The sequence below is a fragment of the Heterodontus francisci genome, unplaced genomic scaffold (assembly GCF_036365525.1).
Source record: "Heterodontus francisci isolate sHetFra1 unplaced genomic scaffold, sHetFra1.hap1 HAP1_SCAFFOLD_140, whole genome shotgun sequence".
Classification (NCBI taxonomy): Eukaryota; Metazoa; Chordata; class Chondrichthyes; order Heterodontiformes; family Heterodontidae; genus Heterodontus; species Heterodontus francisci.
This window is the reverse complement of record NW_027141745.1, coordinates 1345109-1366061: the sequence shown is the minus strand read 5'-3', so window position 1 is coordinate 1366061 and position 20953 is coordinate 1345109. Positions and strand designations below refer to the sequence as shown.

Sequence of the window (20953 nt, the reverse complement as noted above, 5' to 3'; positions counted from 1 at the left end):
ATGAAACAGGACACTCCCACAATCGCGTCTCATTCCGCCGACACCTGTAACTTTCCTTCCACACTGGACCGGCTCCCTTCCCAAAGTGAGCTCCTCCCGGGATTGAGGTTACTGTCCCACACTGCAAGTGCTCACAGACCACGTTGGCGTCTTCCAGATCAAAGTACATGTCACACAGCGTCCCCCACTGGTCTCCGTGCAGCACCTCCACCCGGCCAGAGCATCTGTTCGTCCCATCAACCAATCGAGGTCCATTTTGCCCTGTATTGGAAAGCAATCCAAATACAAATAATTTATAAATCATCCTCTGCATAGAAACAGCAAAATAGAAAATGGGTATAAAAGTTGAATCTTATGTACACGATTATCTATCCATACTTTATACAAATTATCTATCAAAAAACAATTAGAATTACCACAGCAACACAAAAGCAATATACTGCAGATGTTGGAAATCTGAAATAAAACAGAAAATGATGGAAATACTGAGCAGGGCTAGCAGCATCCGTGGAGAGAGCAAGAGAGTTATGTTTCAGGTCTGTGTACTTTCATCACAATAATTACTACAGGACCTCTTTAAGAAGTTGGCTGAACACTCAACAATTAATAGCTCTTCTTGCAAACGCTAATCGATTGTTGGTCTTTATCTCTTGGATTTTGGAATGTAAACGATGAAGGATGTGATGTTTCTGTTGTATCTGTTGTCACGTTTGGGCACGGCACTTCACAAAACCATTGGCTTTGGAGGTTGTTCAGGACAGTGTCACGACAATGGCAACAATTCTTGAAGACTTACATTATGAAGACAAGTTGCATAAACTTTGTTTGTAGTAGATTTGGTTTAGAAGGATTACAGCTTATCTAGTTGATGTGTTTAAAGTGGTTAAGGGGTTTGATAGATGAGCTATAGAAGATCTGGAGAACAAATACAAAACAAGCCCATTTAGGAGCTGCTTTTCTTTATGCGGATGTGGACATCTCTGGCAGAGGTGGCAGTTATTGCTCAACTCTATTTGCCCTTGAAACCGGTGTCAGGACAGTCCTCTTGAACTGCAATTGCCTGCATGGGGAATGTTCTTCTTCAATGCAGTAAGGTAGAGTTCAGGCAAAGTGTGCAAGCATAGAGTGCACCTTTAACTGCATGTGTTGTAAGCAGAGTGGGAAGTTTGGAATTTGGTAATTAGTGGCTAAGACTGAAATCTAGCCTTAACATTTAGCAATTGGCTTGGAATTAAAAACCAAACTGCAAGGCAGTTCATTGTTCGCAGTTAACAGGGCAAGTCAGGTTAGCAGTAAGCTGTCAATCAGCTGTGATTGTGTGAACTCGGGTAATTACTGTTAGCTGGAAACTGTCTAAACTGTTGCATCTCGAATGTGCCTCAAAAAGCATATAATATTGGACGTCATTGCAAGATGATTTGAGTAAAGGAGCAAGATGTTACTGCACCTCTACAGGGCTTTGGTGAGACCACACCTGGAGTATTGTGTGCAGTTTTGGTCTCCTTATCTGAGGAAGGATGCCCTTGCCATGAAGAGTGTGCAAAGTAGATTTACAAGGCTAATTCCTGGGATGGCAGGATTCACGTATGAAGAGAGATCGGATCGACTCGGACTATACTCACCAGAGTTTAGAAGAATGAGAGAGGAGCTCAGAGAAACCTATAAAACTCGAACAGTACTAGACAGGCTAGATGGAGGGAGGACGTTCCCGATGGCTGGAGAGTCCAAAACCACGGGTCACAGTCTCCGGATATGGAGTATGCTATTTAGAACCGAGATGAGGAGAAATGTCTTCACTCAGAAGGTGGTGAACCTGCATAATACTCTACGACAGAAGGCAGTGGAGGCCAGACCTCTAAATATATTCAAGAAGGAGATAGATATCTTTCTTAATGCCAAAGGAATCAAGCGATATGGGGAAAAACGGGAACAGAGTACTGAATTAGATGATAGGCCATGACTTTTTTTGAATGGCGGAGCAGGCTCGAAAGGGCTGTCTGGCCTACGCCTACTCCTATTTTTTTATGATTCTATTTTTAGACCTCTAGTAAGGCAGAGTATAACCACAGATTGCAATGTTAACTGAATACATGATGAACATAGTGGGAAGTCAGAGTTTGCTAAGAGTAAGAATTCGGTGCAGAGGGGGAAAAGGAGGTATTTTTTATTCTTTCACAGGGGGGTGGGAATTTCGGGCTAGGACAGCATTTATTACCAATCCCGAACTGCCCTTGCAAAGATGGTGGTGAGCCGCCTTCTTGTACCACTGCAGTGCATGCGCTTTCAGTGCACTCACATTGCTGTGAGGAAGGGAGTTCCAGGATTTGACACAGCGACAGTGAAGGACCAGTTATTTCGTTCCAAATCAGGATGGTGTGTGCTTCGGAGGAGAACATGCAGATGGTGTTCCCATGCATCTGCTGTCCTGGTCCTTCTAGGAAGTAGAAGGTGAGCGTTCGGATGGAGGTGTTCTGTTTTGTCTGTTAAACTGGAGTCAGTTACGAGAGCCACCGGTTTAAAAGAAAGTCACAGCCAGCAGCAGCAGAACCCATTGGAAGGGGCTGAGAGGCAGACACCAGGCAAATAGAGGGAAAAACTCACTCAGTGTAGCAATTGTCAGGTCAGAGTGTGAGAGGGCGTGGGTCAGTTGTAAATACGTATTAAGTTAATTGATGAGTGTTTAGTGTTTCGGCGTTAGCTAACCAGTGAAATAGCGTTAAAGCTAAAATGCATCTAAAAATAATTTTTCCTCAAAAATAAAGACAGACTAAGTTCTGGCAGAGCAGTTTTTTTTCTGGATATTGGAATTTGTAGATAATGGAACTGAACCGAGGGAACTTGACTGTAGTAGATATCTCAACCTGGAACCTCTCTGGCTCAGGATCAGAGAGCTGTTGTGGGAATTGGAGAAACGCCAACACATATGGCAGCAAGAAGAGTATTTGACAGTTTGCTGCAGATTTCAGTCACACTTTGTAGAGAGCTGCAGGATCAGAATGAGGTTGTTGCAGCTTATACTGCTCAGGAATGGAAATCCAGATGTAATGGAGAACGAGGATATACAGAAGTGAACAGGAACAAAGTCCTGGCTATTTGTGAGGATAAGGATGAAGACTGTCAGAAGGACAGCCAGAATGTTGACCGTGATACCTTGGAATAGGAAGCTGTTCAAAAGGAGGAGGAGTGGAGCATAATGTGATACCTTTAAGTGATTCAATAATTAGGGCATTAAGAGTTCCACACAGTATTTTCCCAACTTGTGCGAAGTGAGGGTTATCTCAAATCAGATTGCAAGAATGGAGGGGAAATATCCAGTCGTTGTGGACCATGTCGGGATAAACAACATAGCAAAGAGTAGGCAAGAGGTTCATTGCAGAGAGTACCAGGAGCTGAAATATAAAATAAATTCTCAAGGATTATAATCTCTGGATTATTATACAAGCCGCTTGCACTTTGGCATCAGAAAAATAAACGATCAGGGAGATGAACATGTGGTTGAAGGTTATGATGTTGGAAAGAGGTTTTACCTTTCATGGGACCCTGACACCTGTACTGGGATATTAAAGAACTATTCTGTTGAAATGTGCAGTACCTGAATCGGGTTGGGATCAGGGTCCCAGAATAAAGGATAAATAGGGTTGTTACAGGAACCTTAAACTAGTAAATGGGTGAGGGGAGGCTGGTGGGAGGCGGGGTGAGGGGGTAGAGCCCAGTTGTAAATGTAGCATATCTAGGTGCTACAGGGAAATGGAAAACTAAAATATGCAACATTTGAGTCAGACCATTTTACGGTTTTACATCACGTGCCCTTGCGCTGAAAACAGCAGTTGCTTTCTTGAAAAAGCAGTTGTTCGAAATACAGACAGACCGCGACGTTTTGGGCCATGTACTCTGCCCATTGTCTGGAGAAATAATTGTAATTGGTGGAAGCTGTCTGTTTATATGTAGTGCAGAACGGGAATGTGGGCAGGATCTGACTGCTGTTAGGTTATTACATGTTCTTGTTCTGGCTGTTATTGGTCAGTTAATTATGTTCCATGAGAGGTCAGTAGATGTCATTATTCTTGCTGCTGATTCGTCAGTTATTGTGCATTGTGGCAAGTCAATCCATGCTACTGTTCTGGTCGTGGTATGTTGGCTGCACAACAGGTGCTTGTGCGTTTCTCGAGGAGGGAAACCCTGATATTCACTGAGGAACAGGCCACTTTTAGGGGGAAGGTCTTGTGTTTATCGATCTCCACAGCTTCCCTAACGCAGTGAACGGCACAAGCCTGCCATCAAAGAAGTTCAACTCAATGACCACCGCATTGAATGGTCCAATTCCAAACTCAACCTCATCTATTATGGACTGGCTTGCAAGACACGGTGACATCATAAGTATAAAAGAGACCAAAAACATGCAAAAATGCAAAAAATAATGCACAGATCTTCGTGAATGGCAGAGATACAATGAATAGCAAAGGATGACAAAACAGTTCGCAAGAGCTCCAAAGCTTTTACAATAACTTCAGAAATATATTGTCATTAAAAGCAATGTGGTCTCATTACGATGACAGTTGTGATATTATAAATGAAAATAAGGAAATGGCAGGAATTATACATAATTACTTTGCATCAGTATTTACATGCACACAACTTTTATTAAGGTTCTTTGTTGCCACAGTCGGCCAAATGCTGCCCTGACATTGAGGGCAGTCACTCTCATCTGGAATACAGCTATATCATACATGTTTGTATGAAGGGTGTGATGAGGTCTGAAGCTGAGTGGTCCGAACAAACCCAAACTGAGCATCACTGAGCAGTTTATTGGTAAGTACTGCTTGATAACGCTGTAAACAACACCTTCCATCCCTTTGTTAATGATAGAGAGCAAACTGCTGGATCAGTAATTAGAAAATTGCAATTGTCACACTGCTATTTAAAGAAGGTTATCGAGTGAACCGAGGGAATTATAGATTGGTTAGCATAACAGCAGTTGTCAGGAAATTACTAGAGTGTACATTTAAAGATGGAGTGTCTGATCACCTTGAAAAGTTACAGCTAATCCGAGAGAGCCAGCGTGGATTTGTAAAAGGTAGATCATGCTTGATGAACCTGATCAAATATTTTGTGGCGGTAACTGAAGTAGAGGACAGGGGAACCTCAATGGATGTTACTCAGATGAACTTCCAGAAAGCACTCAACAAAATCCCTCGTAACTGATTGTTGGCTAAAGTTGAAGCTCATAGAATTTAGGGAAAATTATTGACCTACTTAGGACGTTAGTTTAGTGGCAGGAGATGGACAGCAGGGATAATGGACAGATCATCTAACTGGCAGGATGTGAAGGCGCCGCCCCGCAGGAACCTCAACTATTCACCATATTTATTAATGGTTTAGATGACTGGATAGAAAGCCACATATAATTGACATACTCAATATTGCCATTAAAAGACACCATCAGCCATATTGTAATCATGTATATTTTAAGCATAACTTTACAAAAAAAAAAGATTCAGTGACTGTGTAAAACTATTTCAATATTGGTGAGTGTGAGGTGTCCAATTTGGACTTAAAAAGATTACAGTACTTTATAAATGGTGAAAAGCCGGATGCAGCACAGGGAAAAGAGACGTCAGGGTCATGGGCAAGTACAGGAACGAAAAGCAAAACAGCCAATGGAATGCTGTGCTTTTTATCTAGTGGAATGAAATACAAGGGGCTAGAAATGATGCTGCAGCGAAAAAAAGAAAACAGGCCAGGCACCATCTTCTGTAATGTTCAGCCATGGGCAATATGCGTTGGGAAGGACATGTTGACCAGGGAGACTGCAGCATAAGAGATGCTGGAATGATTCATCGGCTTCAAATGTTTCTGTTTTTTATTCATTCATAAGATGTGGGTGTCGCAGGCAAGGTCAGCATTCGTTGTTCATGCCTCGAAACCTTTCACAACTGGGTGACTTATTAGGCTATGTAAGAGGACAGTTAAGAGTCAACAACATTGCTGTGGGTCTCTTGTCACATGTAGGCCAGACCAGGTAACAATGGCAGATTTCATCCCCTAAGGATATGACTAAACAAGATTTTTTTTTTAATGACAATCGACAATGGTTTCATGGTCACCATTACTGAGACTAGTTTTCAATTCCAGATTTATTGACTGACTTTAAATTGCTCTGGCTGCGATGGTGGGAATTGAACCAGCGTCCCCAGAATTAGCCTGGGGCTCTGGATTGCTAGTCCAGTGACATTAACACCACGCCACTGCCTCACCTCATTATGAAGTAGGATTACACAAACTGTGGCTGGGTTCCCTGAAATTTGGAAGAGACTTGTCTTGATGTACAGAGATATTTGGGTGTTCAGGTCCATTGTTCCCTGAAGGCGGCAACGCAGGCCAATATAGTGGTCAAGAAGGCATCCGGCATGCTTTCCTTCATCGGACGGGGTATTGAGTACAAGAGTTAGCAGGTCATGTTACCGTTGTATCGGACTTTGGTTCGGCCACATTTGGAATACTGCGTGCAGTTCTGGTCGCCACATTACCAAAAGGATGTGAATGCTTTGGAGAGGGTGCAGAGGAGATTCACCAGGATGTTGCCTGGTATGGAGGGCGCTAGCTATGAAGAGAGGTTGAGCAGATTAGGACTATTTTCATTAGAAAGACGGAGGTTGAGGGGGGACCTGATTGAGGTGTACAAAATCATGAGAGGCATAGACAGGTTGGATAGCAAGAAGCTTTTTCCCAGAGTGGGGGATTCAATTACAAGGGGTCACGAGTTCAAAGTGAAAGGGGAAAAGTTAAGGGGGGATATGCGTGGAATGTTCTTTGCACAGAGGGTGGTGGGTGCCTGGAATGCGTTGCCAGCGGAGGTGGTAGACGCGGCATGATAGCGTCTTTCAAGATGTATCTGGACAGATACATGAATGGGCAGGAAGTAAAGAGATACAGACCCTTAGAAAATAGGCGTCATGTTTAGATAGAGGATCTGGATCGGCGCAGGCTTGGAGGGCCGAAGGGCCTGTTCCTGTGCTGTAATTTTCTTTGCTCTTTGTTCTTTGTTTTCACATTCCCAGCCTATCTCTTCCAGCTGCTGAAAAGTCTTTGGCAATTCTGCAGGTGAGCTACTTGCCAAAGAATGCCGATCATCTGACCTGCTCCACTCGCCACTACATTATGGTAAATGGTCTAGTTCAGTTTCTTGTCAATGACAACACTCAGGAGGATTTGATGATGGTAGTGAATTCACTGATTATAATAGCTAGGGGAGATGTTATTGTCTCTCTTGTTGGAAATAGTCATTACCTGACATGGAGGTGGTGAGTGTGTTACTTTCTGCCCATCTGCCCAAGTCTAAATAATGTCCTGATCTTGATGGAAGTGGGCATGAACTGTTTCTTAATCCGAGGAATTGTGAATGGAACTAAAGTCCATGCAATTATCAGCTAAAAGCCCAACTTCGGACATTTTGATGGTGGGAAGGTAACTGACCAAGCACCAGAAGTTACTTGGGCCTCAGAGAACAATTAGAAAACACATTTTTCTATAAAAACCGTGGAAATCTGGAACATTCCCGAAAGTAAAGAGCGGTGGATGTTACATTTAATCTAAATTTTCAGGACTGATATTGATAGATTTTTGTTAGCTCGGTGTATCAAAGAATCCGCTTCAAAGCGAGGTAAAGAGACTTGAAGAACATATCATCTATGATATAACTGAATGATCGAACAGGCTAGTGCAACGGAAAGCTGTGTACTGATAATGTGGATATGTGTCCGATCCTGTCATATTTAGCGGGTAAAATGCACACATTCTATAAAATAACTTTGTCATCTTTCACTTCTGGCCTGATTGCACCGAGCAGTGCCAGAGTACAGCCGTTATTTTATACCCTTCCGTTCAGTAAGTGTTAACGTGGGCACAGTGGAGCAGTGGTTAGCATCACAGCTCCAGTGACCTGGGTTCAGATCTGGGTGCTGGCTGTGCGGCGTTTGCACGTTCTCCCTGTGATGGCGTGGGATTCTGCCGCGTGCTCTGGTTTCCTCCCACAGTGAAAGACTTGCAGGTCGAAAGTAAGTTGACCATTGTAAATTAACCCTACTGTGGGTAGGTGCTAGGAGAATGGTAGGTAATGTAGGATTAGGATAAATGGGTGGTTGTTGGTCGGCAGAGACTCGGTGGGCTGAAGGACCTGTTTCACTGTTGTATGATAAGAATAATAACGAGGTCAGGGAGGGTCAGAAGGTTATTGTAATGTCGGATCATTCGTGGTGTTCAAATTAAAGTATCGAAATAGGCCAGTGCATATTCATTTAGTCAACTCCCAACTGTTGCAGCCAATATTCAATTCTAAATATATATTCGGTGCAGTGGTAAACAAACTTGCGAAAATTCTGCTTCTTGCAGAATAAATGTTAAGATTTAGAACCATCTTGTTTACCAGCAATTGCAGGTATTTTGTACCACGTTACACCAAACCTATAGCAGTGATAGTAAACTATAATGACTAGTTTAGATATGAACCTTTCAGATAGAAACATGGGAATGCCACCTTTCTCAGTTTTCCAAATATTAAGCAGGAAGTTGTCTGCTTTTCAGTAAGTCTGTACTCACCGGAACAGATCACACTGGCATCGTTCCTGTGGCTGCATTCCTGCTGAGTTCCTTGAAAAAGACGGCAGTCCAATAAACTGGACTCGTTTCCAGTGCATTCAAAGATATCAGTCCGTACGAGCCCAGTGCCCTCTCCAAAATGAGCATATCTTGGCACAGACACGGCGACTCCACACTGAAGCTGACTACAGACCACATTGGCGTCTTTCAAATCCCAGTCAAGGTCACACACTGTTCCCCAGGTTTCAACGTACTGGATCTCCAGTCTGCCTGAGCATGGAGAGTCTCCGTATGTTAGTCTCGGATATCTGTGATCTGAATAAGCGTATTATATCATAATTAGCATAATACATTAATAATCACAATAATACAAATATTTATATTTCAATAAGCATCTGATTAATCACAGATCTGGCAACATTCTTCTCAGATTCTGTTCAAAACTGATTATACTGGATTTCCTGTATCACTACTGCTTATAATGTGACAGGACTATAATGTTTAAAATGTTCCTTTATTTATTTACAACTTACCCAGTCTCCATCACTGCAACTGAGAAACATGCACTGTATCAGCAGTTAGAACTGGGCAAGAAGATTTGTGTGACAAGAACTGGTGCTAGGAGTACTGTTGTTCATATTTAACATAAATGATTTCGACTCAGAAAAGCGACGTACAATTGTAATATTCACTAATGACATCTACTTGGAGCAATAGTTAATACAAAGGCAGATTGTGAGAAAAATACTTTACATTAAATGTACACTTACACATTTGGGTTGAAAGACTGAGAACCCATATTCCTTGGACAATGATACTGTAAATTGTGTCGAGGAGCAATGGGACTCAGGGGTACAGATATAAAAATCAATAAAATAGCAATACAGGTTAACAAAGCTCTAGAAAATACAAAAAAAAATTGAGGTTTATCTATGAGAGATACGTTGAAAGGAGAGTCACACCCAGCACAAGGAAAGATTTGGTGTTGATTGGGAGTAGGTTGATTGGGTGCTAACTGGTCACTGTTTCCCTACTTATCTGGGCAGTGTGCAAACTGAGCAACTTTACACCATATCCGTTGAATGCCAGTGCTGTAACTGCTGAAACTATACTGGATCAGCTTGGCTGGAGTTGTCGCTAGTTTTAGAGCACTGATCTGCAGCACTACAGCTGGAGTGTGATCGGGCCCTTAACTTTTGCTTTGTGCTGTGTGCTCAGCCGCTTCTTAATCTTCGGAATGAACCAAACAATAGAACGCATTTGCACAGCGCTAACCCATTGACATGAATTGTCAAACAATACTTCTCACCTTTTGTGAGTCTGAATAACTACCTTTAACCCACACTTTGTTGACTGTTTTGTAACCAGTTTGCTACAGTCTGTCATGGTCAACCTTCAAAGCCCTTCGTATGCAATTAATTACCTTGAAACCACATTCACAGTTTTAAGTTTAAAACTGGACAGACAGTTTGACACCAACTAGATGCAGCAGTCAGCATATAATCATAGAATGTTTACAGCACAGAAGGAGGACATTCAGCCCGTTGTTTCCATGCTAGTTATCTGTAAGAGCACCTCACTAGTCCTGGTGTTTGCAATTTTCTTGAGTTCCTCCCTCCCTTCCATTTCCTGACGAACAGCTAAAGCTGAGATGTTACTTTTATCCTCAATAGTGAAGACCGATGCCAAATATCTGCTCAATTAATCTGTCATCTCCTTATTTTTCATTATTAATTCCCCAGATTCACATTTTTTAAGTTCAACGCTCACTTTGTTACCTCTTTTCTTTTTTTTAATGTTCTTTTCTTTTGGGCCTCCTTATCTCGAGAGACAATGGATACGCGCCTGGAGGTGGTTAGTGGTTTGTGAAGCAGCGCCTGGAGTGGCTAAAAAGGCCAATTCTGGAGTGACAGGCTCTTCCACAGGTGCTGCAGAGAAATTTGTTTGTTGGGGCTGTTGCACAGTTGGCTCTCCCCTTGCGCCTCTGTCTTTTTTCCTGCCAACTACTAAGTCTCTTCGACTCGCCACAATTTAGCCCTGTCTTTATGGCTGCCCGCCAGCTCTGGCGAATGCTGGCAACTGACTCCCACGACTTGTGATCAATGTCACACGATTTCATGTCACGTTTGCAGACGTCTTTATAACGGAGACATGGACGGCCGGTGGGTCTCATACCAGTGGCGAGCTCGCTGTACAATGTGTCTTTGGGGATCCTGCCATCTTCCATGCGGCTCACATGGCCAAGCCATCTCAAGCGCCGCTGACTCAGTAGTGTGTATAAGCTGGGGGTGTTGGCCGCTTCAAGGACTTCTGTGTTGGAGATATAGTCCTGCCACCTGATGCCAAGTATTCTCCGAAGGCAGCGAAGATGGAATGAATTGAGACGTCGCTCTTGGCTGGCATACGTTGTCCAGGCCTCGCTGCTGTAGAGCAAGGTACTGAGGACACAGGCCTGATACACTCGGACTTTTGTGTTCCGTGTCAGTGCGCCATTTTCCCACACTCTCTTGGCCAGTCTGGACATAGCAGTGGAAGCCTTACCCATGCGCTTGTTGATTTCTGCATCTAGAGACAGATTACTGGTGATAGTTGAGCCTAGGTAGGTGAACTCTTGAACCACTTCCAGAGCGTGGTCGCCAATATTGATGGATGGAGCATTTCTGACATCCTGCCCCATGATGTTCGTTTTCTTGAGGCTGATGGTTAGGCCAAATTCATTGCAGGCAGACGCAAACCTGTCGATGAGACTCTGCAGGCATTCTTCAGTGTGAGATGTTAAAACAGCATCGTCAGCAAAGAGGAGTTCTCTGATGAGGACTTTCCGTACTTTGGACTTCGCTCTTAGACGGGTAAGGTTGAACAACCTGCCCCCTGATCTTGTGTGGAGGAAAATTCCTTCTTCAGAGGATTTGAACGCATGTGAAAGCAGCAGGGAGAAGAAAATCCCAAAAAGTGTGGGTGCGAGAACACAGCCCTGTTTCACACCACTCAGGATAGGAAAGGGCTCTGATGAGGAGCCACCATGTTGAATTGTGCCTTTCATATTGTCATGGAATGAGGTGATGATACTTAGTAGCTTTGGTGGACATCCGATCTTTTCTAGTAGTCTGAAGAGACCACGTCTGCTGACGAGGTCAAAGGCTTTGGTGAGATCAATGAAAGCAATGTAGAGGGGCATCTGTTGTTCACGGCATTTCTCCTGTATCTGACGAAGGGAGAACAGCATGTCAATAGTCGATCTCTCTGCACGAAAGCCACACTGTGCCTCAGGGTAGACGCGCTCGGCCAGCTTCTGGAGCCTGTTCAGAGCGACTCGAGCAAAGACTTTCCCCACTATGCTGAGCAGGGAGATTCCACGGTAGTTGTTGCAGTCACCGCGGTCACCTTTGTTTTTATAGAGGGTGATGATGTTGGCATCGCGCATGTCCTGGGGTACTGCTCCCTCGTCCCAGCACAGGCATAGCAGTTCATGTAGTGCTGAGAGTATAGCAGGCTTGGCACTCTTGATTATTTCAGGGGTAATGCTGTCCTTCCCAGGAGCTTTTCCGCTGGCTAGGGAATCAATGGCATCACTGAGTTCCGATTTGGTTGGCTGTATGTCCAGCTCATCCATGACTGGTAGAGGCTGGGCTGCATTGAGGGCAGTCTCAGTGACAGCATTCTCCCTGGAGTACAGTTCTAGGTAGTGCTCAACCCAGCGGTCCATCTGTTTGCGTTGGTCAGTGATTATGTCCCCCGATTTAGATTTGAGGGGGGTGATCTTCTTGATGGTTGGCCCAAGAGCTCTCTTCATGCCATCATACATTCCTCTGATGTTTCCGGTGTCTGAGGCCAGCTGAATATGACTGCATAGGTGTTGCCAGTAGTCGTTTGCGCAACGCCTAGCTGTTCTTTGTGCAGTACTTCTGGCTGCTTTAAGTGCTGCGGATGTTAAATCGCTGGGGGCTTTCTTGTAGTTCAAAAGTGCAATGCGCTTAGCGGCTATGACAGGTTCCAGCTCTTCATTATGAGATTGAAACCAGTCTGCATTTCTCTTCGCACTTTTGCCGTAGGTGGTCAAAGCTGACTCATAGATGGCGTCTCTGATGTGGGCCCACTTGGTCTCAGCATCCCCTGTGGGAGTGTTTTGAAGGGCTGTTACAAGTGAATTTAGAAATTTTTGTAACAGCTGTGGGTGAGAAATTCTGCTCGTGTTGATGAGCGGGTGGCCCTTCTGCTTGGAATGATGCAACTTCTTTGGTCTGAGTCTAACCTTGCTGCACACCAGGGAGTGGTCGGTGTCGCAGTCCGCACTGTGGAAGCTGCGTGTGATTTGATCACTGTTTAAGGCGGCTCGCCTTGTGACAATGAGGTCTAGCTGGTGCCAACGACGTGATCTTGGGTGCCTCCATGAAACCTGGTGACAGGGTTTAGTGTGAAAGAACGAGTTGGTGATGCAGAGGTTATGATAGGTACACAACTCAAGCAGTCTCTGCCCGTTCTCATTCATCCTTCCAACGCCATAGCGCCCAAGGCAGGAGGGCCATGAGTCATGGTCGGCCCCAACCCTGGCATTAAAGTCCCCCAGCAGGAATAGGTGTTCGGTGTTGGGGATGCTGCTAATGATGTTATGGAGTTGTTCATAGAACTGGTCTTTAGCTTCAGGTGCGGAGCAGAGTGTTGGAGCATAGATGCTGAGTAGGTGTACTGGACCAGAGGTGGTGAGCAGTCGGATGGACAGTATGCGTTCCGAGCCATTTGAGGGAGGCTCTATCATGCTGAGCAAGGAGTTTCTGATGGCGAAGCCCACTCCATGCTGTCTTGGTTCTTCAGGATCCCTGCCCTGCCAGAAGAAGGTGTAGTCTTGCTCTGCTAGAGAGCCACTCGCGGGGAGGCGAGTCTCCTGAAGTGCTGCAATGTCCACATTGAATCTACTGAGCTCGTTGTTAATGATGGCGGTCTTCCGAGAATCGTTGATTTGTGTAAGGTCTTCCGACAGGCCAGGACACATAGTTCTGACGTTCCAGCTTGCAAAGCGAAGGGCTGGTACCTTCTTTCCTTTTTTCATGTTGTTTGGTGCGGTGTATCAGTCCACCTTTCGGGCAATGACTCTGAGCTCCAAGCACCCATTGAAGCAGGCAGACTGTGGCGGGACAGAACCTTATTGACCGGGGGCTGCCCGGTTTGAGGCGGGCGGTAGCTGTCCAGTGAGGTGCAATGACCTCTCCCACCGACAAAGGCAATCCGTGGCGCCCAGTTTCTACGCCAATTTGTCTGGACTTATAACTCGTAACTGCTGCCTTCCGTGTTGTTTTAGTCGCTGTGAGACAACTATGGAGTGACAATTTTCTGTTCGGGTTTACTCCCTGAGCCTTGGTCTCTCCCGAGACGCCCACAAGGCAGTGGGGTTGTTGGGGCCCCTACACAGGTGTAGGATGGTGCCGGTGGGAGGAGGGGATGCAAGGGGGAGGGGTAGAGGGAGGGGGTGGGGGGGGTGCAGGGGAAGGGGGTGCGGGGTGAAGATGGTGCGAGGGGGGGGCGGGCTGGGACGGGGTTGTGAGGGGGTGAGCTGAGAGGGTGGAGCAGGGAAGGGGACGGGGGTGGGGGGGGTGGAAGGGGGGTAAAGGGGGGGGGAGTGGGGGTGGAATCTGGTGCAGGTAATAAGCCATTTCCTCAGTGCCCACCATCGACGTCCGGAAAGCTCATCCACGTCCTTCGGGAGGTGAAGCATCATTTGGCAGACTTAGAGGTGATTACATTTGCTAAGGGTTTTTTTTTTGCAGTGGTTTAAATAAAGGCATGCAGCATTGCCGACAGTGCGCTGCAGATGCTCTCCGAGCCATCTCCCGCGGGCGCTTTGAAGTTGCGGCCGGGGGGGCCGTTCGTGGATGTTTTGGGTGTTCGGGGCACCTTTTCACAGGACTTCTCTCGGGTCCCGCAGCTCCTTCTTCACCTCAATGGACTTACCGCATGCATATGTATATAAACTCTTACTATCTGTCCTTATATATCTATCTGGCCTTCTCTCGTCCTCTAATGTTACCTGCCTAATCAAGCTTTTAGTCATCATTTGCTTTTTAAAAAATATTTTGTCCAATCTTTTGACCTGCCTCCCATCTTTGTGCAATTATAGGCTGTAAGTTTGATACGACCTTTGGCTGTTTTACTGAACCACGGATAACGGGACCCACTTTTGGAATGTTTCCAACTCGTTGAAATATGTGAAATTGTGTATTCTGAAATATTCCCTTAAATGTCTGCCATTGCATCTCTATGGACCTATCCCTTAACCTGATTTGCCAGTTCACTTTAGCTAGCTCTGCATTCATGTCCTCATAATTTAAGTTTTAACTATTAGTCTTGGTCCCACTCTTCTCTCCCTCAAACTGAATGTAAAATTCAATCATATCATGATCGCTGCTACCAAGGGGCGCCTTAACTGTGAGGTTATTAATTATTCCTACCTCATTGCACAATACCAGGTCTAGTATAGCCTACTCTCTGGTTGGCTCCACAAGGTATTGTTGCAAGAAATTGTCTCCAAAATATTCTATGCAGTCCTCATCTAGGCTACCTCTGCCCGTCTGATTTTTCCAGTCCATATGTAGGTGAAAATACCACCCCCTCCCCCCAACCATAATTATCACTGCACCTTTCTGATAAGCTGCCATTATTTATTGCTTTATACCCCGGACCACAGTGTGGTTAATGTTAGGCGGCCTGTGCACCACTTCTTACAAGTGACTTCTTGCCTTTATGATTTTTCATCTCTACCCGAACAGATTCTACATCCTGGTCTCCTGAACTTCAGTCATCCCTCTCTGTTGCGCTAATACCGTCATTAATTAACAGAGCGACCCCTCCACCTATTCCTGGCTTCCTGTCCTTCCGAAATGCCATGTATCCTTCAATATTCAGGTCCCAGTCTATATATATATAAATGACCCGGACCTTGGTTCACAGGCACAATTTCAAAGTTTGCAGATGATACACAACTTGGAAGCATTGTGAACTGTGTGGAGGATAGTGCAGATCTTCAAAAGGACATTGACAAGTTGGTGGAATTGGCAGGCAGTTGGTGGATGAAGTTCAATGCAGAGAAATGCGAAGTGATTCATTTTAGTCGGAAGAACATGGCGATAAAATATAAATGAAGGGTTCAATTCTAAAGGGGTTACAGGAGTTTCATAGTGCATAAGTCATTGACGGTGGCAGGCCAGGTTGAAATAGCGTTTAATAAAGCATACACTGTCCTGGGCTTTATTAAAAGATGCATAGAATACAAAAGCAAGGAATTAAGTTGAACTTGTATAAGACACTGGTTCGGCATCAGCTGGAGTATTGTGTCCAGTTCTGGGCGCCGCAGTTGATGAAAGATGTGAGGGCATTGGAGAGAGTACAGAGACGTTTCATGAGAATGGTTCCAGGGATGAGGAATTTCAGTTATGATGATAGATTGGAAAAGTTAGGACTGTTTTCCTTGGAGAAGAGAAGGCTGAGAGGTGATTTGATAGAGGTATTCAAAATAATGAGGGTCCTGGACAGACTAGATGGAGAGAAATTGTTTCCACTCGTGAAAGGACCGAAAAGGAGAGGGTACAGATTTAATGCATTTGGTAAAAAAAGCGAAAGTGATATGAGGAAAATCTTTTTTCATGCAGCAAGTATTTAAGATCTGGAATGTTTGTCTGAGAACGTGGTGGAGGCTGGTTCAATTGAAGCATTCAAAAGGGCATTAGAAAGTTATATAAAAAGGAAGAATGTGCAGAGTTATGGAGAGAAGGCAGGGGAATGGAACTGAGTGAATTTCTCTTTCAGAGAGCCCATGCAGACATGATGGGCCGAATAGCCCCCTTCTGTATTGTAACATCTCAGTGATTCTGTGATATTGCCTCTCCTCGTTGTTCCAACCAGAATGTACCAGTTCCCACTTCTCTGAATTAAATTTCATCTGCCAACTTTCCGCCCATTTCACCAGCCTCTCTTTGTCTCCTTGAAGTCTATCACTATCTTCCTGACAGCAACTGGTCAGGATTTCAGGAAAACTCGGCGCTTTTCTTCCAATAGTTCAATGGTGTTGAGTTTAATCGTTGCAACTGCTTCCTGAACTATGTTAACTCTTTTGTTTAATATTCTGTGCATTTCACTTTCTCAGTATTTGCCAAAATGTAAATGGCAATGCGCAAGCAGCTGCGGGATCTGACAGAGCAGTTATCTTTGTGATTCCCACAATAACTGCGGACCCATTACTTCAGCTCCCCGAGGCTGAGGAACCTCCCTCCCTCCCTCCCTTCCCTGCTCCCAAGTCTCAGCATCACAATCTGTGTGATATATCAGATCTGAGGCCAAGCGATCATTGCAGGTGGACAGCCCGGCTGACAGTACATGCCCGGCAGCGGCTGCTGGGTTGATGAATGAGGTTGGATTGAGGTTGTGACATTTCCAGCCGTTCAGATAATTCACTGCGGATCAAGGGAAAATCTCAATGGAAACTGCTCTGTCTGCATTGAAAATGTGCTGAGTATCAGGTATTGGCTGCTCCCGGTGGAGAATGTTTATTAAATATAATACTAATGATATAATTTTAAACACTTATTATAATATTAACATTAATTCTGACCGGAGATTACTGGAATTATTATCATCTGACTTTCCGGGTACGGACCGTCCCGATTTGTTTTACTTTCACTTCTTCACAGAATCTATCAGTCGCGGCGGGAGATGAGAGACTGAGAAAGATTTTTACCTGAGCAGATGACGCCGGCATCAGAGGAGTGTGGGTAGGGATAGTGATCCCATTGCTCCGACTTACAGTCCCGCAGAGCGGCCTCGGTCCCGCTGCACTTTACACTAAGCGTCACAATGGGTCCAGACCCTTCCCCAAAGTGTGCCCGGCGCGGTGCAGAGACCGCGGTCCCGCAGCCCAGCTCCCGACACACAACAGTGGCGTCCGGCAGGTCCCAGAGATTGTCCCAGTCATCGTCAAACACAGTCCCCCACTGCCCCCTGTAGTGAACCTCCACTCTCCCAGCGCACCGACTGCCCCCATTCACCAGTCTCAGCTTCACCGTCTCTGTAAAATATCAGAAATATCATCAAGCAGTTATAGTGTGTTAAACCCACAGGTTCCCAGCGCCCGGACCCTCCCCATTCACCAGTCTCAGCTTCTCCGTCTCTTTGAAATATCAGAAATATCAAGCGGTTCTCGTGTGTTAAACCCACAGGTTCCCAGTGCACAGACCCTCCCCATTCACCAGGTATGAAATGACAGGAATATCAGTCTGCACTCAGATCACTAATAAAAATCGGAGTATATATTACACACGAAAAAAGGAAAGGGAAATACTAACACACGGTGAAAACGAGCAGAGAATCGGGAGACTGCCGGATATCCCCACCAACACAGCGGCTCCAATGAGAACTGGGTGGGGACAGGCTCAGAATAGTTCTAACCTGCAGAAGTGGGGAGATGGGCGTGGCTGTAATGATCACATGTTTACGCGCTCAGAACGCATTGGACGAACACAGTGAGATCCCAGCACCAGGAAAGAGCAGAGGAAATTGCACCCGCACCCAGTACAGCCAATGAAGACAGGGCTGGATGGATGATGTGATCTGTATGTCAGCGCAGATTGGTTTGCTGGACAATTGGACCGGCAGCAGTGTCAGTGGAGCTGATCCTTCACTCTTTGCTCTTCAGAGACCCTCAATTATTGTCCCTCTGCATGAAGACAGCAGTCATCTCTCAGCTGGGTAACAGTGTCAGTGGAGCTGATCCTTCACACTTTGCATTTAGAGACCTTCAGTTATTGTCCTTCTGCATCAAGACAGCAGTCATCTCTCAGCTAGGTAACAGTGTGAGTGGAGTTGATCCTTCACACTTTGCTTTTTAGAGACCCTCAGTGATTGTCCCTCTGCATGAAGGCAGCAGTCATCTCTCAGATAAAATTAAAGATCTTCAGTCACAGTATGAGGGACACCCTCCCTTTCTGACTCTCAACTGGGCAGCGGGTTAATCCGTGATCAAAGAAAATGCTGAGATTTTCGCCCAAGCTTCATATTTAATGGGATGGATTAGAGCAGAGAGATAGCAGATAGTGTGAAAATAAAGGGCGATTACCTGACGGGTCAGCCTGACTGTTCCCAGGTCTGCCTGAAATGAGAAGTTAACAATTAGAGTTCACTAGCGCAAGAAATGAATGAAACTGTCAGAAAGAAAAAACACAAATACAACTAACTGCAGGGTCATTATTCCCGTGTCTTGCAGAAGAAATTATATCGGGATCTGTGATTTCATTCCTTAAAACAGAAAATACAGTTTCTGCAACACATTAATATTGGTAATGGGATAAAATATATCCAGAATTGTTTTCGCATATACACACACTGACACCTGGATACACTCTCTCCTTGTGCTGACGGTGGGTGGGCTGCATGTATTACCAGTCTGAAGGTACTCTGAGAAGGCGATGGTGATGGTCCTCTCCCTTACAGAATCTTACAACTAAACAGCACGGAGGGACGCCATTCGGCCCATGGTGCCTATGCTGTCTCTTCGTAAGAGCTGCATAATTAGTCCCACTCCCATTCCCAATCGCCCTGTAAATTTGTGCTGATGGTGCTCTGATCATTGATGACCCGTATGTAGATACCCTGAGAAGAGGGTAGTGATGGATATCCTTTTAAACCCACACTGATGGCACTGTCAGTGAATTCAGCTTTCCGATCTAAAGTTCGAGAAGGGATGGCAACACAAATTAAATATTTTCCAATCCTACGGTAGATTTCAATGCCTTTCAATTTACTGCAAATTCTTCCACCTGTAACTTTCAAAGTTTCTGTAAACGTGTAATTGGGCTATTCTGTCGTTCAATAAATTATATACCTTCCTCAAACGAAACAAACCAAATTTAACGGTCTGTCAGCCTCCTAACTCCGTGCTGACTGTTTCTTACAAGGCTCCTGCAGTTCTGATTCTCTTGGAACCTGCCATCGCCGACGTGCCGTGTTCCTTTACCCATTAATGATGTTCGATCAATGGTCCTCCCGTTTACTGGTTAAGCGTTTCTGTTTTTCAAAAATTCAGTCACTCGGTTGACCTGAACCCAATCCTCCAGATCACAATGTGTCTCACAGATCTCCAGGTGTTTTTCTATTCTCAACATTATATACGATAGATGGTGTGTTGACCTGATCCCAATCCCCCTGATCACAATGTGTCTCACAGATCTCCAGGTGTTTTTCTATTCGCAACATGGGGTGGCACAGTGGTGCAGTGGTTTGTACCGCAGCCTCACAGCTACAGCAACCCGGGTTCAATTCTGGGTACTGCCTGTGTGGCGTTTGCAAGTTCTCCCTGTGTCAAAGTGAGCTTTCTCCGGGTGCTCCGGTTTCCTGCCAAAGGACTTGCAGGTTGGTAGGTAAATTGAGCATTATAAATTGCCCCTAGTATAAGTAGGTGGTAGGGGAATATAGGGATAGTTGAGGATGTGGTAGGAATATGGGATTAGTGTCGGATCAGTAGAAATGGGTGGTTGATGGTCGGCACAGACTCGGTGGGCCGAAGGCCCTGTTTCAGTGCTGTATCTCTAAACTAAACTAAAATTATATACTACAGGCGGTGTGTTGACCTGTTCCCCAACTCCCTGGTGAAATTATATCTCCCATGTATTATTGTCTCTTTGTATACTCTGGTGATATATTATAGACAACGGGACACCGATTCCTGTCCTCAGCTGTGCTTCCCGAGTAATTTTGAATGTGTTACTGTTTCCCAACTATATCTCACTGGTCTCTTAATGATCCTAATTCTGGAATGTAAAGAGTGTGTGACTTCCTCCCAGTCCTGGAGCCTTAGCATTCCTACTAACTTTCCCTGATAATAGTCAGTTCCCACAAATTCCCCTTTTCCAGTGACCCAATGACAGACGCGGTGGGGGGGGTGGTGTTGGGTGGGTGGAATAATCTTTCAGTATTTACTGAAAAACGGTTCCAGTCTCAGTGTTCCTGTAGAGTCCGTGAATCTTCTTCAATCCAGGCAGTCATTTCCCCTACTCTACATGCATTTATCATTTCAGCCTGTAACCATCCATGTCCCGTGGGATTTATTTCTCCAGATAATCCAGTGGTTCAAGGAGAAAGCCCACGAACACCCTCTTAGATCAACTAGGGATAGACAATACATGGGTGGAGGACAACATCGCCAACATGATGACAGTGGTTCAAGAAAACAACCCGCCATCCTGTCTGGCTAACTAGGGTTATTCAGTAAATACTGCCTGGTCAGCGAGCTCATATCCCGAAAATGAATCTAAATAATTATAACCGAGATTCCCATACTTGTCTATTCGGCAAGTTTATCTCTTACTGTCTCAGAGAA

The 20953-nt window shown here is 45.0% G+C and overlaps 1 protein-coding gene across 1 annotated transcript; it reads right to left on the bottom strand.

Moving 5' to 3' along the window:
* Positions 1-22: 22 nt before the first annotated feature.
* On the bottom strand, positions 23-19567 carry LOC137364614 (scavenger receptor cysteine-rich type 1 protein M130-like; the record flags this gene model as incomplete). Its single annotated transcript, XM_068027706.1, has 4 exons — positions 19530-19567; positions 17321-17631; positions 8596-8910; positions 23-261 (listed from the first exon to the last, which is right to left on the bottom strand). Coding segments are annotated over exons 1-4 (903 nt in total), but the record flags the coding sequence as incomplete, so codon positions are not given.
* Positions 19568-20953: the final 1386 nt, after the last annotated feature.